This window comes from Bombus vancouverensis, chromosome 12 (genome assembly GCF_051014615.1).
Source record: "Bombus vancouverensis nearcticus chromosome 12, iyBomVanc1_principal, whole genome shotgun sequence".
In the NCBI taxonomy this organism is placed as follows: Eukaryota; Metazoa; Arthropoda; class Insecta; order Hymenoptera; family Apidae; genus Bombus; species Bombus vancouverensis.
In genome coordinates, this window is record NC_134922.1 from 8,544,460 (window position 1) to 8,568,227 (window position 23,768).

The 23,768-nt window shown below is 30.6% G+C and overlaps 9 protein-coding genes across 16 annotated transcripts; 5 read left to right on the forward strand and 4 right to left on the reverse strand.

Moving 5' to 3' along the window:
• The first annotated feature begins 134 nt into the window (after positions 1-134).
• On the forward strand, positions 135-3,979 carry LOC117155312 (uncharacterized). Of its 2 annotated transcripts, none has more exons than XM_033331160.2 (7): positions 135-846; positions 917-1,019; positions 1,103-1,413; positions 1,496-1,864; positions 1,971-2,325; positions 2,415-2,722; positions 2,802-3,979. In XM_033331160.2, exons 1-7 carry the CDS (start codon positions 586-588, stop codon positions 3,351-3,353), a joined length of 2,259 nt encoding a protein of 752 aa, XP_033187051.1. In that variant the 5' UTR covers positions 135-585; the 3' UTR covers positions 3,354-3,979. The 2 variants fall into 2 exon arrangements, with proteins under 2 accessions (XP_033187051.1, XP_033187050.1); XM_033331159.2 differs by having other exon boundaries at positions 136-846; positions 1,091-1,413.
• Positions 3,980-4,057: 78 nt separating this feature from the next.
• Positions 4,058-6,340, forward strand: LOC117155318 (C-X-C chemokine receptor type 1). Its single transcript, XM_033331173.2, has 5 exons — positions 4,058-4,786; positions 4,864-5,273; positions 5,350-5,575; positions 5,660-5,862; positions 5,932-6,340. The coding sequence occupies exons 1-5, from the start codon at positions 4,688-4,690 to the stop codon at positions 6,197-6,199; spliced, it is 1,206 nt and encodes a 401-aa protein (XP_033187064.1). The 5' UTR covers positions 4,058-4,687; the 3' UTR covers positions 6,200-6,340.
• Positions 6,341-6,476: 136 nt separating this feature from the next.
• TyrRS (Tyrosyl-tRNA synthetase) lies at positions 6,477-10,517 on the reverse strand. Of its 5 annotated transcripts, XM_076623291.1 has the most exons (11): positions 10,322-10,517; positions 9,869-9,970; positions 9,647-9,768; positions 9,474-9,561; positions 8,140-8,545; positions 7,806-8,068; positions 7,514-7,729; positions 7,252-7,443; positions 6,906-7,170; positions 6,692-6,833; positions 6,477-6,612 (listed from the first exon to the last, which is right to left on the reverse strand). In XM_076623291.1, the coding sequence occupies exons 1-11, from the start codon at positions 10,506-10,508 to the stop codon at positions 6,499-6,501; spliced, it is 2,097 nt and encodes a 698-aa protein (XP_076479406.1). In that variant the 5' UTR covers positions 10,509-10,517; the 3' UTR covers positions 6,477-6,498. The 5 variants fall into 5 exon arrangements, with proteins under 5 accessions (XP_076479406.1, XP_033187052.1, XP_076479405.1 ...); XM_033331161.2 differs by lacking the exons at positions 9,474-9,561; positions 9,647-9,768; positions 9,869-9,970; positions 10,322-10,517 and adding an exon at positions 8,924-9,083 and having other exon boundaries at positions 8,140-8,526; XM_076623290.1 differs by lacking the exons at positions 9,474-9,561; positions 9,647-9,768; positions 9,869-9,970; positions 10,322-10,517 and adding an exon at positions 8,924-9,083 and having other exon boundaries at positions 6,477-6,631; positions 8,140-8,526.
• Positions 10,518-11,094: 577 nt separating this feature from the next.
• On the reverse strand, positions 11,095-11,668 carry LOC143303463 (potassium/sodium hyperpolarization-activated cyclic nucleotide-gated channel 1-like). The gene is made up of 2 exons (XM_076623499.1): positions 11,400-11,668; positions 11,095-11,323 (listed from the first exon to the last, which is right to left on the reverse strand). Exons 1-2 carry the CDS (start codon positions 11,666-11,668, stop codon positions 11,095-11,097), a joined length of 498 nt encoding a protein of 165 aa, XP_076479614.1.
• Positions 11,669-11,833: 165 nt separating this feature from the next.
• Positions 11,834-14,041, forward strand: LOC117155319 (ciliogenesis-associated TTC17-interacting protein). Its single transcript, XM_076623500.1, has 5 exons — positions 11,834-11,903; positions 12,723-12,966; positions 13,028-13,286; positions 13,350-13,634; positions 13,715-14,041. The coding sequence occupies exons 1-5, from the start codon at positions 11,834-11,836 to the stop codon at positions 13,919-13,921; spliced, it is 1,065 nt and encodes a 354-aa protein (XP_076479615.1). The 3' UTR covers positions 13,922-14,041.
• On the reverse strand, positions 11,974-18,344 carry lt (vacuolar protein sorting-associated protein light). Of its 3 annotated transcripts, XR_004463902.2 has the most exons (15): positions 18,205-18,344; positions 17,997-18,134; positions 17,530-17,812; positions 17,246-17,444; positions 17,016-17,170; positions 16,693-16,933; positions 16,360-16,624; positions 15,794-16,285; positions 15,383-15,710; positions 15,042-15,278; positions 14,919-14,963; positions 14,769-14,842; positions 14,629-14,687; positions 14,329-14,552; positions 11,974-12,946 (listed from the first exon to the last, which is right to left on the reverse strand). XR_004463902.2 is itself a non-coding variant. In XM_033331157.2 (14 exons), exons 1-13 carry the CDS (start codon positions 18,223-18,225, stop codon positions 14,634-14,636), a joined length of 2,532 nt encoding a protein of 843 aa, XP_033187048.1. In that variant the 5' UTR covers positions 18,226-18,344; the 3' UTR covers positions 11,974-12,946; positions 14,629-14,633. The 3 variants fall into 3 exon arrangements, 2 of the variants coding, with proteins under 2 accessions (XP_033187048.1, XP_076479401.1); XM_033331157.2 differs by lacking the exon at positions 14,329-14,552; XM_076623286.1 differs by lacking the exons at positions 14,329-14,552; positions 17,997-18,134; positions 18,205-18,344 and having other exon boundaries at positions 17,246-17,401; positions 17,530-17,653.
• On the forward strand, positions 13,981-14,561 carry LOC143303464 (uncharacterized). Its single transcript, XM_076623501.1, has 3 exons — positions 13,981-14,181; positions 14,214-14,390; positions 14,472-14,561. Exons 1-3 carry the CDS (start codon positions 13,981-13,983, stop codon positions 14,559-14,561), a joined length of 468 nt encoding a protein of 155 aa, XP_076479616.1.
• A 290-nt stretch (positions 18,345-18,634) lies between the features above and the next one.
• Positions 18,635-20,105, forward strand: Nse4 (SMC5-SMC6 complex kleisin component Non-SMC element 1). The gene is made up of 7 exons (XM_033331165.2): positions 18,635-18,775; positions 18,841-18,933; positions 19,023-19,153; positions 19,226-19,340; positions 19,420-19,710; positions 19,775-19,890; positions 19,967-20,105. Exons 1-7 carry the CDS (start codon positions 18,670-18,672, stop codon positions 20,024-20,026), a joined length of 912 nt encoding a protein of 303 aa, XP_033187056.1. The 5' UTR covers positions 18,635-18,669; the 3' UTR covers positions 20,027-20,105.
• Positions 20,106-20,479: 374 nt separating this feature from the next.
• On the reverse strand, positions 20,480-23,377 carry ATPsynbeta (ATP synthase, beta subunit). The gene is made up of 7 exons (XM_033331164.2): positions 23,193-23,377; positions 22,190-22,396; positions 21,819-22,082; positions 21,393-21,736; positions 21,109-21,334; positions 20,794-21,023; positions 20,480-20,716 (listed from the first exon to the last, which is right to left on the reverse strand). Exons 1-7 carry the CDS (start codon positions 23,296-23,298, stop codon positions 20,546-20,548), a joined length of 1,548 nt encoding a protein of 515 aa, XP_033187055.1. The 5' UTR covers positions 23,299-23,377; the 3' UTR covers positions 20,480-20,545.
• Positions 23,378-23,768: the final 391 nt, after the last annotated feature.

Sequence of the window (23,768 nt, forward strand, 5' to 3'; positions counted from 1 at the left end):
TTTCAATTGTTTTAACATATGTCTACAATTGCAAATGGTCTGACATTCTCAAAATAGGAAATACAACGATATTATGATAATTCGTGTTACAGTAAGACAATTATTATGTTGTATATGATAAAGCTTGAATTTGACTTCGATAGTTCTATACCGAAACTCGCATGTAATGGCCGACTTCGCGATTCACTTATCACATCCCTAACTTCATGATTGTTGTGTGCGGCATTTGTTTGCGCTGAAGTTCGTCTCTAATGAGTTTTGTTATCGCTGTTATTATAAGAAAGAGATGCTGTTTATTTTTATGTAATATAATTGATCATACTTGAGTAAACATCCTATGGGAAATCAAGTCTCCTGAAGAAACATCATGACATTATTCTGTATCTGGACACAATTAAGAGATTTTACTGATTTTTGTGATTCATCGTCAGGTTAGGTTCTTAACGAGAAGCCGGCTTTATTTTTTAATTAAGGATAGGGATAGGCGAACGAAAAAAAAACCAGTTAAGTTTGTAAAAGGAGTAGAGGGCCAGGTTAAGGTCAACAAAGACCCTCTACGAAGTCGGCAGTAAAACGATAAAAATAATGGGCTCGTTGAATCTCATTTGCCCGATGTGCTGTGGTGAAACGTTTAACAATCCACAGTCATTAAAGTACCATTTATTAAGCATGACGGACAACCTATACTGTCCTAGTTGTTCGCAGCGATCTGACTCAGTAATGGCACTCATTCAACATTTGGATCGATGTGGACAAAGCGTTGAATCAGAGGCATCATCTGAATCAAAGTACGAGCCTAAAGAAGAAACTCAACAAGAATCTCATCCGGACACAGAAGTGTTAATGGTTGGCACCAAGTAAAACTTTTTTTATAACTATATGTATTTTAGTGTTTGCTTAATAATTTTAATTTTAGGACACAAATGTCGAAGGAATAGATCAAAGTTTTCTAGCAACTGTAAATGATAGTGGAATTATGATAGTTGGAGGACCTCAAACTATACAAGTTGATGAAAATGGTGTGTAGAAATTTTAATTTAATCTATGTTAATTATATTTATTTGATTATTGTTTCTAATAAAAATATCAGGAGATATTAAAGTCGTAGAAAAGATGGAAACTGAAGAGACACAAATGGAGCAAAATTCTCTGGAATTTAAGATTACAGAAAAAGTTCCTAATATCACAAGCAAAGCAGAAGAGAAATCTTTATCCCAGGATCAACTAGTAACAATTTCAACCACTTCAGAGACAGATGATAAAAACAGAAATAAAAATGTAATTACTATTTTACCTGATGGGTCAGAACTTTTAGATGGAGAAACTGGCACTCTGATAAATATGGATCATATAAATGATGTAGGTGAATTAGATGAAGATGGGCTTCTACATGTTAAACAAGAACTTTGTGAGGTATAAACAAGGAAGGCGTTATTTATTAGCATGTATACAAATGAATAAATTGTATAATAGAGAGAATATTTCATTATTATAGATAGAACCAGAAGCAGTTTATAGTTGTACTAGTTGTGATATGAGCTTTAATTCTGTTGTGGAACATATAAAACAATTTCATGATGGACAAGAAGTATTACTTGAAATAGCTGATCAGTTAGATGATATACCTACAGTACCTGCAACTAACACCTTACATTCAGAATCAGGAAATGTAATCAATACTAGACAAAGACAGAGTATGAATACTCTGCGTACAGAAGAGTGCGTAGACAGTGAAGGAAGATTATATACAAGAAAAGTAGTACAAATAGAAAGATTCTGGGATAGAACTCCAGCACAAACATCACTTCAATCTACTAAAGCACCAATGATTGAAAAGTTCTTTTCCAATGTAGAAGGAGTGAAAGTATGACAAACATCTATTTCTTTTTATATTATAAAAAAATGTTTATATTCTTTGGTATATATTTGGTATATATATATATATATATATATATATATATTGATTATAGGTACGAGAAAAAAGATTAGCTGCAACACCAATGAGAATGTACAGATGTAATCAGTGCCTTCAGCAGTTCTCCAAATTAGGAAACTTCCGAGTGCATGCATGTCTTCACGGCAATAATCGTTGCGATAGTTGTGACCAAACTTTCGCAACACCGAAAGCATTACAACTACATGCAAAGGTACACGAAGGTGAACCTGATCCAAATCAAAAAACTTTCATATGCGAAACTTGTGGTACAGAATTTTGTTCGCACAAAAGCTTGCGCTTGCATTCTCGAATGCACGCGCCGGTCAGAGCAAGGCATGTTGATGCGCCTGAAGGAACACCTAGTGCAACATTTACGTGTCCCGAGTGTGGTAATATTTTGAATATTTAGTTTAAGAATGTAATTGGTTTTTTCATCTTAAAACACATTTGCATTTAGTCAACTGTTAATTGTTCATAGGTAAAACGTTAGCGGAATCATACAAAGAAGCACACATGGCATTACATTCTGGTGACTCTGTAACTTGTACTGTATGCAATAGAAAATTCGATTCTGCTGATAGCTTAGCAATGCATGCCGCGGTACATACAGAACTAAGTCAACCACATTCGCCAACACCACCTACTACTGAAACAGCTACGACTGCCGAACCCGCAGAAAGTCAAAAGCCTTATCAGTGTCAACATTGTGGTCGAAGATTTACGAGACCTCACGAGAAAGTGAAACACGAACGTATTCATACCGGAGAAAAGCCACACGCGTGTGAAGTAAGCATAGTATAAGTAATATAATTAAGATATTGTGATTTCTATTATAGTACTATACAAATACTTTATTATTTCTTAGGTTTGCGGTAAAACTTTTCGTGTTTCTTATTGTCTGACTTTACACATGAGAACTCACACTGGTGTCAGACCATATGGATGCCAACATTGTGGTAAAAGATTTAAAGCTTCTTCTGTGTATAATCATCATTTACTTACACACGGGGAAGAACGTGCTTACACGTGCCCTTATTGCCCAAAAACTTTCAAAACACGTGTTCAATTAGCAGGACACAAAAACAGCCACACTAAACCATTTCGATGTACTGAGTGTTCCCGCCCATTTGCTTCCTTGTACGCCGCACGTGCTCATATACAAACTCACAAAAAAGACAATAATCTAAAATTCAGTTGTTATATTTGTGGTGCATCCTATGGTAGAGCATTTGCATTGAAAGATCATTTGAAACAACATGGTCAAGATGTGATAGCTCCACCGGAGCCGGTAAGAGAAGAAGAAATTCACGAAGGAGAAGATTTTTTACTTGCAGAAGAAGAGGTTGAGGATGATGAACTAGTTATTCCGTCACCGTTACCCGTTGCGCAATCATCAGAAGCAGATGACACAGAATGAGACTACAAAAGCTAGTCAGATGTTCGTTACAAAAATTGTAATTTAACATTGTTCAATATAGCAAAAAAAGGATAATGACGGATAAATACCTATTTTCTGTAGTGTTCAAAGAATATCCGAAAAATTTGTATTCATGCATTGAATATTATAAAATTTTAATTTTTATGAACAAATGACATTCTAATATGAACTGCTGCTGTGACTAAATATGGTAGTATTCATTTGTAAATAACATGCTATGAATTTGTATATCCTTGATAGTATTGTGTGGATAGAACTTGTTAAATACGAATAACGATTGTATGAGAGACTAGTTTTATTATGCCTGTTTAATATATTAAAGCAAAAAAAATCTATATTTAATTTGATATATTTTAACAATTCAGTTCCATTATTAGTTGTGTTCAATACTTCAGACCTTTCTTAATTTTTATTTTCATTGTTATTTATTAGCTATATAAGAAAACATATAATAAAAAGGTTAAAAAATATTACTTTATTTTAACTATAAAATAAAAATCTGATAAGAGAAAGGGAAAGAGAAGATCAAAGATTAATTTTAGAATTAATTTAAGTTCCAATGATGTTAAAATTTGTAACAAGAAATATAAATGTATTTGTAAAAATATCTTATGTAAAGATTAATAATTTCAATTACTTTTATTCTTTTACTATCGAAAATTAAGTAGAATTATTTGCACAATTAAATCGTACTAGCCTACTTTTATGTATTTTTTCTATAAAAAAGTTAAGAATCGTAACGTTTATCTAGATAATTCTAGATATGACTGACTAGAAAATAATCTATCAAGTACAAACTATATAATAGAAAGTATAATAAGAAATATATAATACAATGTTCTTCATTATATTATATATTGTTATGCAATTACATAAAATGTTGTACGAGATATCTTTATTTAAGTGTGCCAAATTTATATGCTTGTAAATAAGCAAAAAGATGAACTAATTTATATACATAAAAAATCTATCACACATCATTATAGAGATATTTATATAAAATTCGCGTGTACTTATATGTACATCTTCGCAAGCAAATAAAATACGATTATAAATCGAAATATGGATCAGGCGATAAATAGTTATTATTTTTCATAAAAAGAAAATATTCTTTTAAACATTAGAATTTATCGGAAATTAGTCTGAACCAACATGACATATTTTGGATCTTACTAAAGAGCTAAATAAACAAGCTTGCTCTTAATGTTAATGTACCATCTGTTGCATTTAGATTAAGCTCTTGGGATTATGATTAAACCCTCAGTACCTTATTAGAATTCATATAGTTCTTATACCTTAGTATATTAAAGGACATGGATTTTTTACATCTGTTGAATAAGACTTGCATATTAGACATACAGTGGAATTATCATATGAAGAATATCTACGAGTTTATAACTACCAAGTCGGAAGTATGATTTTGTGTTTAAAAAATCATCCTGTTATTATATTCACTATCAGTGTAATTGATAAATATATAAATTCTTAGTGGGAAAATGTCGACACTAGTAAGCATACGTTTCCTTCAGAAATTTGGGAAATACGACCTACATTGGAATTAATCGGAAAAATCATCAGTGTTTTACCAATTATCATCATTGGGTCCTTAGCTAATGGTGGATTAATTTATGTGGTGCTCAAAGAAAGATCATTACGCACTACGACAAATCTTTTGATTGTGAACATGTGTATCGCAGATTTTGGTACGTGTTTGATTTGTCCGTGGATGTTTCTTTGCATTGATCTGTTCCAAAATTATATTTTGGGAGATATTGGCTGTCGAACGGATGGGGCATTAGTGCATGCTTTAACATTAGTTGCAGTTTTTAACTTGAGTGCAATCAGTTATGATCGCGTTTCGGCTATTGTTCTTAATTGCTCGGGAAAATTATCAAGAAGGTGATAAAACAAAGTACTAATAATATCAAAAACTTATACGAGAAATTGTATACATTTTTATATTTCTTTATTGAAGGATGATGCATATTTTACTTTTCTCTACTTGGATTTGTGGAATATCTGTTGCTATCCCTTTAATCTATTTTCGACATTACTACGAAAGACAATGGAAAAATTATTTAGAAACGTATTGTACTGAAGACACTGTGCTTGTCTATCCCTATTGGCATATCTTTGCCAGTTTAAGCGTTTGGGCACCATTGGCTATTATGGCAATATGTTACTCAGCCATTCTTATAAAAGTATTTAAATAATAAATATTTAATCTTCCTTACATGTAATATAAAAATATAGATAAAACTCCATATTTTATTTTCTATTTCTAGTTAGATCGCTATGAATCACAAGCTCTGAGAAGTAAGTATCCTATTGTAGTAAAATATAAAAGAAGAGTAGCACGAGTACTGGCATTAATAGTTCTAGCATTCATTGTATGCCGTGTACCATTTACTGTGTTAATAATTCAAAGGGCACAGTTATTGGAAGAGACGCCTAAAACAGGACAAGCAGAATCTATGTACCCATTATGGTAATTATTTCAAAACCATTTCATTAATAATTTCAGTGTAGCGTATAATATACGTATAAATTTTTATAGGTATATTAGTAGATATTTAATACTGCTTAATGCAGCAATAAATCCTTTATTATATGGTTGTAGTAGTAGTTCACTAAGAAAGGAATTAGCATTGTGCCCAGCTACATCTTGGTTAATCTACAAGAAGAAAGAACGAAAATCGAAATCGTGCAATGTTTCACAATTAAGGGCACAGAATTTCCATGATCTAAGACCACGATCTCCTTGTGTACGAACGAATTATAATGACAGAGATACAATACCGAATATTTCATCAACTACTACATAAGTAAATTTAGAAATCAATCTACTTTAATTTCGATATGCCTTATATATTTTATTGAGAAATATAACAAGGATATAATGAGCAGCATCTAATATATCAAATCCCTTACACGGATGCACTTTTTATCTATTTTTGTGTTGTATACTTACATTTCAAAAATATAAAATAGTAATGCAAACAGTTAAACGAAGTAAAAATGGCAGTTTTAAATATAAAGCACTTCTCGATCAAATCGAGATTCAATCTATTTTTGCACAAGTAGAAAATAAAAATGCATGTATACCTAGACATCTGAAGTATTATTATTTAATCGCTACATTTTTAAGACTGTCAGCTGTAAGTTTTCCACCACTGGCAGTAAGTAAAACGTTTCCACTCCAAGATGCCTCTCCACTACCATTTACTACAAGATCAACCTGTATAAAGAATTAAATTCTGGTAATTTAAAAATATATAATCCTTTTTACTTTATTAAATAAAAAATAATAAACGTACCTGTAATTTTTCCCATACTTTTTTCTTTGGATTAAGTACATCGTCTGGCGATCCATCTTCGTATCCATCAACAATGACTTTTTCACCTGGTTTACTATCAAGTGGAGGTCTCAATGGTTCAACTCGCCTTACTGGTTCATCCCTACATATTAAATTATGATTAGAGAAATTACTTATGTAATAAAAGAAATTTATTGATTTAACTGAAACATACACAGAAGCACATAAAACCATTCCATGAGATTGGACACCTCTTAAATTTGCTGGTTTCAAGTTTGCAAGGATAACTACCATTCTGTCTTGCATCTCTTCTATGGGTACATAATTTACAAGTCCACTGATTATTGTACGAGGTCCACTAGCTTCTCCAATATCAATTTTTTCTATATAAAGTGAATCAGCATCAGGATGTTTTGATACTTCAACTATTTTTCCAACTCTGATGTCTAACCGAGCTGGTGTTAATTCCTCTACCACCTCTAGATGTTTGATATAAATATCATAATATTATATAAATTTATAATTTGCTTAATGTTCATATTTCATATAAAAAGTATTACTTGGTTTTTGTGGAGGATATGCTTTACTCAACAAACTTTTTAATTTTGGATCTGCTTCAAATTCTTTCCTAATTGGATCTAAAAGTCTATTAATATAAACCTCAACCGCACTTTTCAAATCTCCAGGATGTATTTCTTCTTTAGCAAAGGCATTCTCTAGATCCTCAAATGTATCAAATGATATATCTCCACCTAAAAATAATAAAATTTATATTACAATAAATTTACTAAAAATTCCTAGAATAATAAAAGTGACACAAACCAAATTCAGCTGTCCTTTGTATATTAAAGGTTTCTCCTTCTTTTAATAAAGGGTATATTACATGTTTGGCAAATGAAAGAACTCCATTGTCATTCACATTACCGGGTTCACAAAATGCTTTTTTTAATTTCTTTTTAATAGCTGCAGCATTATCCAACAAATCAATCTTTGAATCTTCTTCAGAAGAGGACATTTTTGATCCTGCTAAGCCAGGGACTAAAATACAATTTCATATACTGTATACAGTAATCTTAAAGTTGTTATATTTAATGGTTTTATATTGCATACATACTCATTGGATTCATTAAATGGATACGTTTTTCATATCCAAGCAATGGCAAATACTTTTCTGAGAAGGTGAAGATCTTTCTTTGATCTAATCCACCAAATTGAGCATCAACTTCCAAATAATGTTCATCTAAAGCTTGCAAACCTGGATACAACAATCCAGAGAGCAAAGGGTTTGCAACTTGTTTAACTACTTCAGCACCTGCTTTTTTTGCATCATGCTCAGTTACAACAGAACTTAAACGATACACATCTAATGTATATTCCCTACAATATATTTGATTAATAAAAAATGATTAATATAGCATGATCATAGCAAATTATATATGATTACTTACTTAGATAACTGATAATCTGTTCCCTTAACAAACTTCAACTTTTCCAAAGGTACATCTATAGACCTAAGCATAGCTTTGATTATTATTTCGTAATATTGAGTACGAAGTTCTAAAAGTTCCCATGGTGCTTTCATGTTATCCAAATACGCATGAAGATCAGCAAATAATACAGTAACCTCTGCACCAGATTTTAAGAAATCTGCTATTTTAGATATTGGTGTAAAGTAGCCAATATGAGGTTTACCAGTTGTAGCAGTACCCCAATAAAGCTTCAAATCTCGTTGTTTGAGAATACTTTTAAGTTTCTCATCACCAAGCCACTCAGCTAAGTTTCTGGTGATGAATTCATACTTCTCCTCCCATTTTAATTCGACCATGTTTGTTGCTCTAAATAAAATACGAAATTAAAATATTAAAATTACAACAACATAATTTAAAATAACATTGCTAACAACAATAACAATTAAGTAAAATAACACACGTGTTTGGCCACGTGTACAACACGTCAAATTCTTAGATTTAACCTCGTAATATTTTATTACAAGTTTAATTTCAATAATATTGATTTCATTTCGGCATTACATAATCAGACATAATCATTACAAAATCAGATATTATTAAGTAAAGTACAACAAATTAATACCAACAGTATAACCTGATAGTGACAGATAATTGTAATTACTTATTTTACAATTATTCGGAATGAATTAATTAAAAATAAAAACTAAGAAACAATTTACTTATTATAACCTATATGTTTTAATATTACAATTAAATTAATTACATCGCGTAACTTCTGCTAAAGTACCAAAATTTCGCGACTTGCAAAACTGGAAAAAGCTGATAAGTCGAACGCATATAACTGAATGCGAGTTGCGACTGACACTGACACTCGACATATGTACAAGAAGTAGGTTGTACCCTACACTGTGTATAATATATGGGCAAATGCAACTTGTAAATTCGCGATAATGTTACATCATTTATTTCTTTTTAATATTGAAATGACATGAAATGTAATACAATAAACAGCAAAAATGTATAAATATTTAAACGATTAATCTAATATTTCAATTTTCTTTATTGTCATTTCCTCTCAATATTATTATCTTAATTATTAACCTAAATTTTTATATCTTCTTTCTCCTGACTAGTTTCATTGCTTTGTTTTGGCGTATTTGGTTCCAAACTAACATCTTTACTACTAATACCTAATTTAGTAATTAATTCATATCTTTCCTTAGCAACCTTTTCCAATCTCTTATAAAAAGTTGATGTTACAGTAAACATACGTTTGAAATCACGGCGATCTAAGCGCAGTAATTCACATACTTCTAACGCAATTGCACTTTCTAATCTTCTTCGATCGGGATATATTAAAGCTGCTTCACCGAAATAGCCTCCATCCTTCTCGTGACATATCTTACAAAAAAAATTAATAGTTGTATCTGTCATATGGAAGAAAAACGACTTTTCATAATCTATGTCAATACTGAATTTTATATACTTCTTTTCCATTGAATGTAATAAGAGCAACGGTTCCACTGACTATAAAGAACATACAGTCACCGTCAGTTTTACTTTTATATATGATATCTTCGTTGAGATAAATAACCGGTTTTAAAATTCCTATAAAGATTATTATAATCAAAAAGAAAACCAAACAACTTTCAAAATAAACACACAAATAAAAAAACATACATATGTACATATTTTTTCTATATCTTACCCATTAAATTTCCAATAATGCCGCGTGGTAAAGAATGTAAAATGGTCGCTATATCTACTAATCCGCGGCTACCGTGGATCATGATTTCTTGATTCAAATGATCTAAATATGAAAATGCAAATAGCAAATGAAATACAAGCTATATACAAACTATAATACAAGCTATATGTATGTATATTAACTTGATAAAGTTCGAGATATAGCATTCTCTTTAAAATAACTGCCCTGAAAACGATACTCATAATAAGCAATAAGCTTTTTCTTAAGATTCTCTGGAAGTTTCTTTTCGTGAATATATTCTTTCACTTGATGCATAATTCGTTGATATTTTAATTCTGGTTCTGCAGCTGATTGAACTAATTGTAAAACTATGACTGTTATAATATGAAAAACGATTAGACATTTGTTCTCAATGCATAATTAAAAATTAATTATGTCAAAAAAAAGGATTACCCATAAAATATATTGTACATCCTTTTCCAAACAACAATAAGATACAACGTATTATTGTATCGGATTTACCCAAGGAATGGAATTCTATGAAACTTGATGCAAAGAAATTGCTCATACCTATGTGATAATAGGTCAGATAAATATCAAAGTCGGATTTCTTGTACAATCCGGTAGTAAACAGAAACATATCTGAATTCTGCAATAGATTGTAATTCTACAATAAATCAGTCATTGAAGAGTTAAAGTAAACATAAAGTAAAAATGAATTTATACCTCTTTAGTAACGCCAGTTATATGTGCAATAATAAATGGAAAGATGTGTGTTATACAGCTACACCAATGAAATATTAACAGTACCAAAAACGCTAACCAGATAGACTTCTCTTCAGCGTGAGAAATTGGAAAATTCTGAAAGATATTTCTCTTTATGTATCAACATAATAATTAGATAATACACACACATATATATATATATATTTTTTTTGTCTCTGCAAAGTTTTGTTCACTCTTATGACTATTTCTTACTGCAATAATTTGTCGCACGTAAAAACGCAATGTATAAATACGTGCAATTTTTATAAGCGGCAAAATTTCAGGAATTAGTAAAATAGAATTTGAATTGGGCCCAGGAGGTAAAATACGATCTTTATAAAACCAAATGTATGGAACCGACGATATAAAATCGATAAAAAAATATCCTTTCACGTAATGCCTATATAAAAACAATAGTTTTAGTATTTCGTTAATTATAATAAAAAGAGAATCTTAATGGATTACCGGATTATTAAAACTGGATCTAGAAAAATTTCATGACCATCTTGTGATTTGAAACCTGTTATAAAATTAAGTACAATATCAAATATGCAGGTAATGTATGCAGGATGCACTGGATCCCAACTTTCTGGACTAGAACTTTTAGCTACTCTCTGAAACGCCAAAATGTATGGTACCATAATGAACATGTACAGGTATATAAATGTCATTAGAAGGTCCCAATAATATCTACATAAATATAAATACACGTTACGATTGAATTTCATCACAATTTTAAGAAAACTGTTTGAAAAATTGAAATTACCTTAAGTCACTACAGGGATGTATTACCCACCATGTTAAAGAACGTCCATGTCTTCTCTTTTCAAAAGCAATCGCAGCTAGACTGCGTAAGAAATTTCGTGTTAACGGATGATCCACAGAAACAAGAAAAATTTTCTGAAAGCTTCGTTTCCAGCGGGTATAAAATCTTGCATTTGGCGGTAATTTAGGTAAATTACTGTCGGATGTTTTCGGTAGTTCACAGATATGAATGTCTAACAATCTCTTTGGTACTCCTCGTTTAATCTTCATTTCATAATCCTTTTAATAAAGTAACGCGTAGTGCAATGATAGAATATGATTTCTACAACTTTAATATATCTTTATAGAGAAGTTACTTTCAAATCCAAATGTAAACAAAAGATAATAGCTTGCTTCTGTCCCTTTTTTTTCAATAAAAGAAATTGAAAAGTTAACATGTCGAATACAGAAGAAATTTTATGTAAACTATTTGATATTCGAGATTGGATCCCTGAATTTTCAATTGGTAAATCCATTTTCTTTTTCCTCCTTTTAATAAATAGACAAGTAGATAAATTATCGCAGAAACGTACAACTTTTTAAGCGACGTAAAAAATTTATATATTAATTATACTTTACACATTATTATTGTTCTACACTGCAACTTAGACACAATATTTACATGGAGACCTAGATAAAATATCTTAGGTATAGCTGTGACATTATGGATAAATCGTGTACTCATAAAATCTCTTAATACCACAGAACACATACCAAAATTATTTTATACAATGATGGCACCTTGTTGTACAAAATACAGAATATTATATATCGTAACAATTTGACAAATTTCTTACTGTACATATTAAAGCATAAATCATAATGTCCCTACGTTTTATTGTAAAATAATTTCATTCTGAAATCGTAATCTATACGTTAGTATGTACAATAAATTATGAATTTACGATCGATCAGTTTTGAACAAAACAAGTAAATATTAATAATGAACCTGTTAAAAATTTTTCACAATAATAAAATGTTTGCACCCCATATCCTATTAAAATAATTCGCTCTAACTAAATTTCTCCAACAACGAATAAAGATATTCCATAAATAAAACAAATAAACGTCCATAAAAAACGGTACGTAATAAAATATAATATAGAATAATATCTAATGTACAAGTTGGTAAATTTATTCGCTGCTGGTGAAATGAATTGTATTTGGAATGTAATTTTTTTGATACTTATAAGCTATGTCGTTTTCACTATTAGACTGTAAATTCTTTTTTGAAAAAAATATTATGCTGTTCTAAATACTCAGCTTCTTTCTTTTTGTACTTCAGACGATGTAAATCAAGCAGATTTATGTTTCCGGGAGACCTTAATAATTTCTTTAAAAAATGAACCTATGAAGGAGACGGAACCAATAGGCGGTTATTGTATTTTGGTAGAATCCATCGGGCCCAAGGCTCGGGAATTTTTAGTGCATGTGCAATCTTCGATGTCTATTGATGGTCATTTCGGTGGGTCAAAAATTATTAGTTCGGCAACGTCGAAATTCCACTGCCTAGAAGAAAAAAGGACAGAGTTGGTTAATTTTAATAAACCTGTGTTTCTATAATAATATTAATGTTATATAATATTGCAGATTCGTATACGAAGATGGACTGCATGAAAAAACAATTTTTATAGGCATTGAAGAGAATTGTTACTCTGTAAAATTGACACGCACTTGTCTGTGTGATAAATCTACTGAAACTAAAGATTTATCCTTTTGCACTAACAGCAATCTAATAAGTGAAGGAGTAAATATATTACTTATGCGATATTTGGCGCTTATAAATTATGAGGGAACATTAACTTTTGAAAGCATTTCCATTGATGGAGATCTTGCTGAATCCAACTATGTAAGAGAATATGAACGAGTACCGATGAATTTAAAATAAATAACGAAATACTTTCTCTATTAGATATGTATTCCTGCTGAACGTATGGAATTAGATGGACATTATTTAGATGTTTATACGATCGAACGTAAAATATGCAAAGAAGATGGAACTGTTCATACTATAAGAACTTATTTAACTCCGAAAGCAAGAATACTCCGACATAATTGGTTGGATGTGCCATATGTATTAAAAATTAATCCATTAACTGATCCAGATGTCCGAAGTAAAACAATAAGAATGGAAACGCCTCTCAGAGAATGCTGGATAGAAGATATTGAAATGTTTTCTAAATATTTAGATATGAAAGTAAGATAGTAAAATATTAAATATTTTTCCTGTGGAATAATCAATATCAAAATAAAATGCATATTTTACACCATCAATAGTTTTCCAAAATTGCTGAACAAACAGAATATCTAGCTGACCATCCAGAAGTAAAGCAATTGATCGCAGATTACGTTCAAACACTATTAGTTGGTAATCATCTTTTCAACTGGGGAAACATTGTACCAATACTTCTCAAACAGGTCAAATGCACAATATTTTACGATAATGTATTAATATTATTTATAAATTACTGGTCTCCACAGTAAAACCTGAAAACGTGATAGACTTTACAATACAACATTTTAAAGCGTTTGCAAAGAATCCAATGACCTGGGAGACCAGTACATTGAAAGAAGATTATGATAGTAGTGTAACATCACAGCTAGCAGAAAAAAAGTTGGATACATTTTGCGGTATCTGTGGATTTTATATAGATTATACCACATTGAAGAAATTTTCTTCCACATCTTTTACAGAGGAATGTCATGAGATGAAGGCAAATACTTTGAATTATATAACGAAGACAAGCTCATTATTAAAATAAACAATTAATTTCAGAGTTCTGACGGCTTTACAAAATCTATCTGCTCGGAAGATTCAAATAATACTGTACCTGATAATCAAGAAAAATTTGATGTATCTACTCCAATAAATTCTATGCCTGATATCTTACCGCAATTAAAGAGAACTTGTGATCAATGTCAAGCTATTATTCAAGTTTGTGGAGATCATAAAGTAAATTTTATATGTATTTATAATACAATTTTATATCGGTATTATATTTATAAAACAATCATATAATTCTTTAATTTTCAGTCTTGTTCGATATGTCCTGGATGTCTTAAAGTATTCAAAATATGTACTAAATGTGCTACTATTGATCAAATATTACAAAAGCTAAAATAATAAAACACATAGTTACAGATTATATTTGAATTTATGAAGAATATTTTCTATTAACATTAAAGTTTACCTGTATCATTTTCTGCTAGGAGATATATCTTTTTGCGAGTTACATATAACACAATTTTCCTAAAAAATAAGATTGAAACATAAAAAAATTGAGAAACTTTCTAAATTACTTAAATTATTTACTAAAAGTAAAATACTTACCACTACCTCGAAATTTGGTAGACAATCTTCATGAAACGAATGTTTACAATAAAATACAACTAGATTCCTTGGTTCTGTAATGAATAATATATTGAAATTAAAGTAATACTAATAATATATTTGAATAATTCATATTATTTTAATAGATACCTCTTACAATTATTTTCCTATGGCAAGCTCCACACATTTGGTCATCTAAAGAATGTGACCATAATCATTAACATAAATGAAATTTTTGCAATCGTTTTAGAATTACAATTATTTAATACTAACCATCTATAAATATCCCTTTTTGATAACATTTAACTAGCCTTTCATGTAAATTGAAATAATCATTGGATAACATTTTTCTACATCCTTCTTGTACTGACACTTGGAGATTGTAGTCACACATCATCTTAACTAAAGCTTTCTTTAAACCAGGAATTTCTAAAGACGGTTCTATTCTTTGTACCATAAGTCTAGGATCAACATATGTGCCTATTTTTTGCAACAAAAATGTAATAGCCTCTGAAAGAAACAAATTAATTTAGTCTCATTAAAGAAATATAATTTTATTATTTAATAATAATTTTATGAAATATTAAAAATATTAGCACTTCATTATTACTTACTGGGCTTATCCAAAGAATAAATAATCAAATCATTCCACAGTTCCTCGTCATCGTGTTCTTGACAAAATGCGATCGCACTCTGCATATCGTTTAATTCTCTAGTCATAAGTGCTAAAGCTTCAGAAGTGTTTCCAATTCTACCAAGTAGATATACCATTTCTGGATAAAATTTTCGCTGACTACAGATATCTAGTGCTTGTTGTATTGGATAATTATTAGAACGGCGTAGAAGAGGTAACAATTTATCTCTTGAATAATTAGCATAAAGCTGGACTAACAATCCATGATATTTATCTTCTGTATCTTTTTTATTTAATTCATCTAAATACTGTTATAAGTCATCTTTGAAATATAGTTATTATGAAAGAGAAATTATTATATTTATTTCACATCTGTTTTTTTATATCTTACCAAGTATAAATATCGATGATTATGCTGCAATTTTTGTACAACGATATCAGATGGTACTGCATCCTTTTCTAAAAAAAATTGTATAGCACGTTCCGCATCTAAATCCATTAAACCTTCTATCATGTCGTAAACGGTATTATACAGATGGTATTTTTTAATAAGCTGAAATACATCTTTATGTCTCAATTTTAAATACATGGCTAACGCTTTGTCGTATTTTTCATCATGAATATATAGAATAGCTAAAGCTTCTAACAGTACATTTTGTCGTTGATTATCAACGATAAGATGTTCCAAAACACCATTTACAACAGCTGCAACTTTATATAATTTAGGAGACCATTCTTTGACTAGTTGAAGAAATCCATCAGGATCCATTTTCAAATATTCATAAAGAACCATTTCGTAAATCAATGGATCTAACGTGACATCGCCTCTTGGGAGGTAAGAAGAAATAGACCTCAGTTGGTGAACTCTTGCAAATTTATATACCTGCAATGAAATAGTATTACTCAATGGAACTATGAATGAAACTGGGACATTGTAAAGGAAAAAATGATACTAACTTCTTCCTCCCACAATTTTTTATCCTTTCCTAAAATTTTAGAGCAGAGTTTTCCTGCTTCATCATATTTTCCACAAGCTAACAAATGATCTAAGTATATACGGCCAACATAAACAAAAGTGTACTTCTTACAATCTTTGCCATTATCTAATGTTACTGCCTCTAATGCTTGTTCGAATTTTCCATGACTCAATAGCCACTCAATTCTGTCATCCGCATCATATAAACTAGCTACAACAATATCTTTTGGACTGACAATAAAAAACCTAAAAATAATCATATAAAAATAAGATTAGTTTTGATATAATAAATTTAGTAGAATTGAACTAAATACCTGTTTTCCTCTTTCAAACAGTCTAAATGATAATCATTACAACTGTATTCTTTATAACCACGAAGTGTAAGCGAATTTGCACACACAAGAGTAAAATCATGATACTTTGGTTCAACAACATGTAATGTGGGCCTCTGACTCTTTCCATCTTCATCCAATTCTTTCAAGCAACCTAGTAATACTAACTGATTTTCTAAAGGTGCAATACCGGAAATATAAAAATCCACTTGGAAAGTTGAAACTAAAATTGAAGTTTTATCATTATTATCTACCATTTCTTATATAATTAATAATATCTTTTTTATTACATATAAAATGTATACCTGGATCTACCACAAATTCCGGTAGGTCTCTATTAACCATTTCCTGTATCGACCTCTTTCTAATTTGACAAATTCGCACTATGTCAACCCAACCAATTAATAATGTTCTATCATCTGACCATCGAAGATTACATCTGTAATGTTCTGGTAATGCACTGTATAGAATATGATTAAGAATTAATTTAGCCTCAATAACATATAAAAATTTTGCATACCATTTTCCTACTTACTCAGTAGATCTAGTCCACTTAATGAGACCTAATGAACATTTGGCATTTAAATCATAGATTCTGACACCAGTATCAGATGCCCAAGCCACAAAATGTCCAATCCATGCAATTGACCTTACTCCTCCTTCCGCATCGCACAATACAGTTAGTTTCATTCTGGATAAAAATGTTTTTTCATACAAAACCAATTTATCATCCCCTAGAAATAATTTTCATCTCTGAGAAGCTAATTTTTAAATGTATTTAAGAATTAAATAATAATAATAATAAAACAAAATAACCACCTGTAATAAATCTTCTTCCGCTACAACTTTTATAATAATTTGGATCTATAGCTATACTTTTAACTAATCTACCCATGCTCATATTATGATTATTCTCTGTGCTGTAAAGACCATATATAAAAACTTTTCCATCATCACTACAGGATGCAATGAAATCTCCATTATGGTCTATAGAAATCTGATTGACAGCAACTGTATGTGCTTGTAAACTTTTAGACTGTATATTATTTCCTTGATGATCTAAAAGATGTATCATACCCCAGTGTGAACCCAGACATAGGAACTAAACAAAGATTAAATTACTGTAATAAGCATTAATGTAGCGATAGTAGTATTTCATGCAAAAAATTAACCAAGATTTAGAATTTCGACTATATAATGTATACATTTTACTATGCTTAACCTTCATAACATAACATTATTTTTATCATATAATTTTTACAAGTAGTATTAATTATATTTCACACCTTAGGATGTACTGCAATGCAACTAGCTGCATCATTTTGTAATATATGTTCTAAATCATTTCGTACTCTGACGTATTTGAGTCTAGGTTCTACCTCATCTACCTCAGAGTCTGAATCATTCTGATTATTCTGTTCTTCCTATAAAATATAATTTTACACAATCAATAATCTCCACAGCATTTTATTAATAAAGAATTATAAGTAATACCTTATTCGAGGTATTTTCCATGCCCGTTTCTTTAATTTTTTGATTATAAAGAAGCTTACTAATGTTCGTAACCACGAAATGTCAAATCTTTTCTTCGTATACAGTTATATATCATAAACTTTCTTTTTCCTAGTTTCGTTCCTAGTACTTTACATTAATTTACATCATGAAAAAATCATTAGAGGAATTAAAAATGTTCAAAAATACATTTTCAATAAATAATTCTGTAAAACGATAATCATACAACATACTAATACAAATACAGTGGCTCTTTTCTAGTGGGGCTAGTTTCTATATTACCAAATATTAGTACAGTTTATTTCACTATGATGAAAGATCAATGTCAATTAGTGTTGGGTTTGGAGTTTGTTATTGTATACAAAAATAACGAAAACACTGTTTCTCCTTGTTAATTACTCATTGTGTTCTGCAAATATATTGTCTTTCAATAGAAAATAACTCAAAATGTCCAGAAATAGTAACAATTGTAACGATAGCACGTCGTCTACACGATCACCACAACAACGCAAAGAGATTCTAAGGAGGATTATAACTAGAGCACAATCTTTACGTATGATTTTTAATAATATGCATTATAAAAAAAATTAAATATTATACGCAATGTAAATTTTTTAGAAGATGCAGTTAATGCTGATACTATACACACTTTGGAATTATGTATGGAAGAGACAGATAATATAAACTCTGAAACAACTTTAGAAGAAAAAGGTATATAATTCTTAAGCGTATTGTTCTTCATTTGATTTATTTTGATTTCTTCAAATATTTTCTTATCATTTTATATGTTATTTTTTTAGTGCATAATCAAGAAGAGGTATTAATGGATTCAGAAATGATGAGCATATCTTCTAACATTTTAAAACAATGTACAAGATCTTTGACAAAATTTGTATGTTCATATAATCAAGCGGAATTTGCTGAAAAATTGGTACATGTTGCATCAATAAGTACTTTTCTTGTTAACAACTATTGTTCCTAAATAAGTTATTTATTAATTTAGGTGGAATATATGAAGAAATGTTCTGATATTACATCAGAAACACCAGATTGGTCATTTCTAGAATCACGAGTTACAAAATGTTTTAAAAGAACACCACATTATACCACATTACTAGGTTTTTATCAAATTTTATTGTTACAATTTGTATGACTAATATGAAGAAGATATTGTATTTTTATCTTTCATATTTCTAGGTACTTTGGTACCATTAGAAAAGAAGGAAATTAACAAAAGAAAACCAACAGTTAGAGAAGCTCAAGCACAAATAAAAAAACCAGATAAAGTAGTGGCAGTTGAAAAAGAAGAAGAAAGTGCAGAACAAACTGTAAAAATGAACAAAATCATCTCTAAATATTATAAAACCTACTCCAAACCTCTTGATTTTTTTAAATTAATTTTACATCCAAATGATTTTGGAAAAACTATTCAAAATATTTTACAAATGTCCTTTCTTGTCCGAGATGGAAGGGTAATAGTAGCAAAAGGTAATATTAGTTTTGACAATTACAAACTATGATTTCTATTTATTAAATTCTACTTTGTCAACAGATGAATCTGGAATACTTGTTGTTCAACCCTGCTCTAGAGACATGACAACTGAAGTAATGGCAGGAAAGAGGTCTAACATTCAAAACGTGATGTATCTAAACATGGAACAATGGAAGGTAATCACAATTTCATTCATGTATACATACTCATGTAATTAAATGTTGCTCTATACTAAATAATTTTATATTTCAGATTTTAAGGGACACTTATCGAATAAAAAAACCAATGATTAAATCTGATACTGAAACATAATAATAATTACACTTAAAGAGCAATAATTATTTATAAAATGTAAATTATTTCCATAATTAAACTAAACAAATTATACTTCTTTCTGTGTTTGGAAGTAAACTAATTTCCCCTCCCTAATTGGAAGAAAAATGCTTTACAAAAACGGAAAATTGTTAAATTGTACATTTATCTGTATATTTTTGTAAAACTTTTATTAATTCCTAACATATCCTATAATGTTAAAGTAAATGTTAAATAACAATATCGATTTCATCTGTAATGAAAACATCCGGAACAAAATTATAAAATTTATATAATATTTACGATTATGTTCATGATGTTCTCGACAAGTTTCTATACTTTTTATGTATTTTTGGGCGAAAAACAATCTTCTAATCCCCTTTTTGTAATGTTCAAAGATCCCAATACTTTTGGATGAAATCCAATATTTGTAAATAAAAAAAAACAAGCCTCTATTATTAGAAGATCGTTTTAATTATTTCTTAATGACATGATTATGATGACTGTGAATCAAGTTTATTATTTTGCCAACGATTCTGCTTTTGCGACTACTTCTTCAATCGGTCCGACCATGTAGAACGCGACTTCTGGTAAATGATCATACTCTCCACCAAGGATTTTCTTGAATCCTTTAATAGTTTCTTCTAGCGGTACTAATTTGCCGGGATGACCAGTGAACACTTCAGCAACCTACACACAAATGATCAGTTAACAGAAACAATACATTATGGAAGATTAATATTATAAACTATAATGTATGTACATACCTGGAATGGTTGAGACAAGAACCTTTGGATCTTACGAGCACGCGCTACAGTCAGTTTATCTTCTTCCGATAATTCATCCATACCTAAGATGGCAATAATATCTTGAAGTGATTTATAATCTTGTAAGATTTTTTGCACACCGCGAGCAACACTATAATGTTCAGCACCGATAATGTTAGGGTCCATGATACGAGAAGTGGAGTCGAGTGGATCGACAGCAGGATAGATACCTATAGTATTGAAAAAATTATAAATTTTTATATAATTTATTTTTGTCAGTTATGAAAGTAAGCGGTTATAAATACATATACTTACCCAATTCGGCAATAGCTCGAGACAATACAGTCGTAGCGTCCAAGTGAGCAAAAGTGGTTGCTGGAGCAGGATCTGTCAAATCATCAGCAGGTACATAAATAGCCTGTACAGATGTGATAGATCCTTTTCTTGTTGTCGTAATACGCTCCTGCATGCTACCCATATCAGTTGCCAATGTTGGCTGATAACCTACAGCGGATGGAATACGACCTAACAAGGCCGACACCTATAAAAGAGAACGATTTTAATAATAATAATAATAATATTCAAATTATAATACATACTTCAGAACCAGCTTGAGTAAACCGGAAGATGTTATCAATGAACAATAATACATCCTGTCCTTCTTGATCTCGGAAGTATTCGGCAACGGTTAAACCAGTTAAAGCAACACGAGCACGAGCGCCTGGCGGTTCGTTCATTTGACCATATACCAGAGCTACTTTGGAGGTTTTATCTTTCAATGAAATGACACCAGATTCAATCATTTCATGATACAAGTCATTGCCTTCACGGGTTCGTTCACCTACACCAGCAAACACAGAATAACCGCCATGGGCCTTTGCTACATTATTAATCAGTTCCATAATCAATACAGTTTTCCCGACCCCGGCACCACCAAACAAACCTATTCAATTAGCAATAAAAACCAGTAACAATTATGTATTATAAAGTAAATAAAAATTTGAATGATAAAATATGAATTTTACCAATTTTTCCTCCCTTAGCATAAGGAGCAAGAAGATCTACGACTTTTATTCCAGTTACTAAAATCTCCTGTTCGACAGACATTTCTACAAATTCAGGAGCGTCTGCGTGGATAGCAGCAAGTTTGTCAGTAGGAATAGGTCCACGTTCATCAATTGGTTCACCAATAACATTAATAATGCGACCCAGTGTCTCAGCACCAACTGGAATACGAATTGGATATCCAGAATCCAGGACAGTTTGTCCACGAACCAGACCTTCAGTACCTACATACATATAATTGTGTTTCAGTAAAAGTAAAAACTATTTATATGAAATATTCTTTTACTAAATTACTTCTTTTCTAAATTGTAGAATTACAACATGAAATTACCATCCATAGCAATAGTGCGCACTGTGTTTTCTCCCAAATGCTGAGCTACTTCAAGTACCAGCCTGGGGGTACGATTTTGGACTTCCAAGGCATTAAGAATTGGAGGGAGATCATCATCAAATTGTACATCAACAACTGCACCAATGACAGCAACAACTTTTCCTTGTGCACCAGCCTTAGATCCTGCAGCTTTCGCATAATCTCTGCCTAATTATAAAAAATTATTTCTTTTAATATTTGCTTGCATATAATTGAATATTGCTTATATGAAATTTTTGAAATTTTATAATAATATTTTATAAATTAGACAATGATACAAAAAAATCATAAATGAGGTAATCTTTACCAAAAATTTAAATAATATTAGATAATCCTTATGAAGGTAAGTTACATAATACAAACTACATGTGAGTGCTTCATAGAAAACCGAACTGTTTTATATTCTTCATTATTTCTTTCAGATCTAAATCTTATAGTAAGTACTATTGACTGTTTACATGTAACTATTTAAAACAACGTATCAAGACACGAAGATTCTCTCTAATCCACGAAACATGACTGCCGAAAGCAGTCAAAAAGACAAGAAGGATTTTTTATGATACAAAATAATAAAATGCATCAGCTAGAATTCGAATAAGGTTTAAGTGATAATATTAATAATAATCGCAATCGAACTAACAAATTATCTTGATATCGTCAAAAATTAATCGATGACCTTAATGCCGCCATGTTGCACAGTAGAGTTACCACTACAGTTTGATCAAATAATATGTATTATATAATCAATACAACACTTTTCTTTTTCAATATTTAGGTGTCAATCGAGCAAAGAAGAATTACTTTCCGTATAAGCATGAAGAAGGAATAACAAACTACGTGAAGTAATAATGAATAACGAGTATCATCAATAACAAGTAAAATACAATTCCATGAAGCACAGTGGTTTGATCTGAATAAAAATGAATATTAATGAAACTTAGGAGATAATTCTTTTTATACTCACTATTTACTGATAATGCCCCGGAGATTCTAGCAACTTCATTTTGAAGAAGAGTGGGTTTGACGGCCCTTAAGGCGCCAGCAGCTGCTTTCGATACGACGTTCAACATTTTAACCGGCCAAGTGAAGAAGAGCGACCGGAATGGTCTCTGATTCGTATGGACCGTGCCCCGTACTAACGGCGTATGCGCATACACAAAATCCTATCTCTGCGCATGTTTCTAGCGCACCTTCATTGCACGATCACATACATAGGTCTAACACTCCCGTGGTAAGGCTCTTAACGTCATAAGATGTATTTTACAAATCAACTGATAGCCATAGAGCGTTGCAATCTAAAAGTGAGAACAACACATAAAATGCCCCGCAGTTAACGTACAAACTTTGCCAGTATGTTCTATTTAGTTCTATAAGTAAAAACAGGTAAAAATGAGACCAAAATGAAATATGGATAGGCGAAGGCAGTGGAATTGGAAGTAAACGAAGTAGCAATATAAAAGTAGAATGCTTTTGAGAACACCATCTTTCGCTGTAACATTAATAAAAGATATCTCAACCCTCAACTCAACTCAACTCAACT

Bases quoted from the DNA above. Each gene is read 5' to 3' on its own strand.
- Nse4 (XM_033331165.2), top strand. From the start codon at position 18,670: ATGTCCAGAAATAGTAACAATTGTAACGATAGCACGTCGTCTACACGA. The intron at 18,776-18,840 runs GTATGATTTTTA...TAAATTTTTTAG, and splicing joins AACTAGAGCACAATCTTTAC to AAGATGCAGTTAATGCTGAT. The intron at 19,341-19,419 runs GTTTTTATCAAA...TCATATTTCTAG, and splicing joins ACATTATACCACATTACTAG to GTACTTTGGTACCATTAGAA.
- ATPsynbeta (XM_033331164.2), bottom strand. From the start codon at position 23,298: ATGTTGAACGTCGTATCGAAAGCAGCTGCTGGCGCCTTAAGGGCCGTC. The intron at 22,083-22,189 runs GTAATTTCATGT...ATATGTATGTAG, and splicing joins GCGCACTATTGCTATGGATG to GTACTGAAGGTCTGGTTCGT. The intron at 21,335-21,392 runs GTATGTATTATA...TCTCTTTTATAG, and splicing joins TTACTCAAGCTGGTTCTGAA to GTGTCGGCCTTGTTAGGTCG.
- lt (XM_033331157.2), bottom strand. From the start codon at position 18,225: ATGGAAAATACCTCGAATAAG. The intron at 16,934-17,015 runs GTATACATTTTA...CTTCAATTTTAG, and splicing joins GGAATTTGTGGTAGATCCAG to TTTCAACTTTCCAAGTGGAT. The intron at 14,688-14,768 runs GTAAGTATTTTA...CTTATTTTTTAG, and splicing joins TACCAAATTTCGAGGTAGTG to GAAAATTGTGTTATATGTAA.
- LOC117155319 (XM_076623500.1), top strand. From the start codon at position 11,834: ATGTCGAATACAGAAGAAATTTTATGTAAACTATTTGATATTCGAGAT. The intron at 11,904-12,722 runs GTAAATCCATTT...TTTGTACTTCAG, and splicing joins GATCCCTGAATTTTCAATTG to ACGATGTAAATCAAGCAGAT. The intron at 13,635-13,714 runs GTAAGATAGTAA...CACCATCAATAG, and splicing joins CTAAATATTTAGATATGAAA to TTTTCCAAAATTGCTGAACA.
- LOC143303463 (XM_076623499.1), bottom strand. From the start codon at position 11,668: ATGAAGATTAAACGAGGAGTACCAAAGAGATTGTTAGACATTCATATC. The intron at 11,324-11,399 runs GTAATTTCAATT...ATATTTATGTAG, and splicing joins CATCCCTGTAGTGACTTAAG to ATATTATTGGGACCTTCTAA.
- LOC117155312 (XM_033331159.2), top strand. From the start codon at position 586: ATGGGCTCGTTGAATCTCATTTGCCCGATGTGCTGTGGTGAAACGTTT. The intron at 1,414-1,495 runs GTATAAACAAGG...TCATTATTATAG, and splicing joins TTAAACAAGAACTTTGTGAG to ATAGAACCAGAAGCAGTTTA. The intron at 2,326-2,414 runs GTAATATTTTGA...AATTGTTCATAG, and splicing joins ATTTACGTGTCCCGAGTGTG to GTAAAACGTTAGCGGAATCA.
- TyrRS (XM_076623291.1), bottom strand. From the start codon at position 10,508: ATGTTTCTGTTTACTACCGGATTGTACAAGAAATCCGACTTTGATATT. The intron at 9,769-9,868 runs GTAAGATATAGA...TAATCTTTATAG, and splicing joins CATTATTGGAAATTTAATGG to GAATTTTAAAACCGGTTATT. The intron at 8,069-8,139 runs GTAAGTAATCAT...AATATATTGTAG, and splicing joins ACAGATTATCAGTTATCTAA to GGAATATACATTAGATGTGT.
- LOC117155318 (XM_033331173.2), top strand. From the start codon at position 4,688: ATGGATTTTTTACATCTGTTGAATAAGACTTGCATATTAGACATACAG. The intron at 4,787-4,863 runs GTATGATTTTGT...ATAAATTCTTAG, and splicing joins TTATAACTACCAAGTCGGAA to TGGGAAAATGTCGACACTAG. The intron at 5,576-5,659 runs GTATTTAAATAA...TTCTATTTCTAG, and splicing joins ACTCAGCCATTCTTATAAAA to TTAGATCGCTATGAATCACA.
- LOC143303464 (XM_076623501.1), top strand. From the start codon at position 13,981: ATGACCTGGGAGACCAGTACATTGAAAGAAGATTATGATAGTAGTGTA. The intron at 14,182-14,213 runs AGCTCATTATTA...AATTAATTTCAG, and splicing joins TGAATTATATAACGAAGACA to AGTTCTGACGGCTTTACAAA. The intron at 14,391-14,471 runs GTAAATTTTATA...TTTAATTTTCAG, and splicing joins AAGTTTGTGGAGATCATAAA to TCTTGTTCGATATGTCCTGG.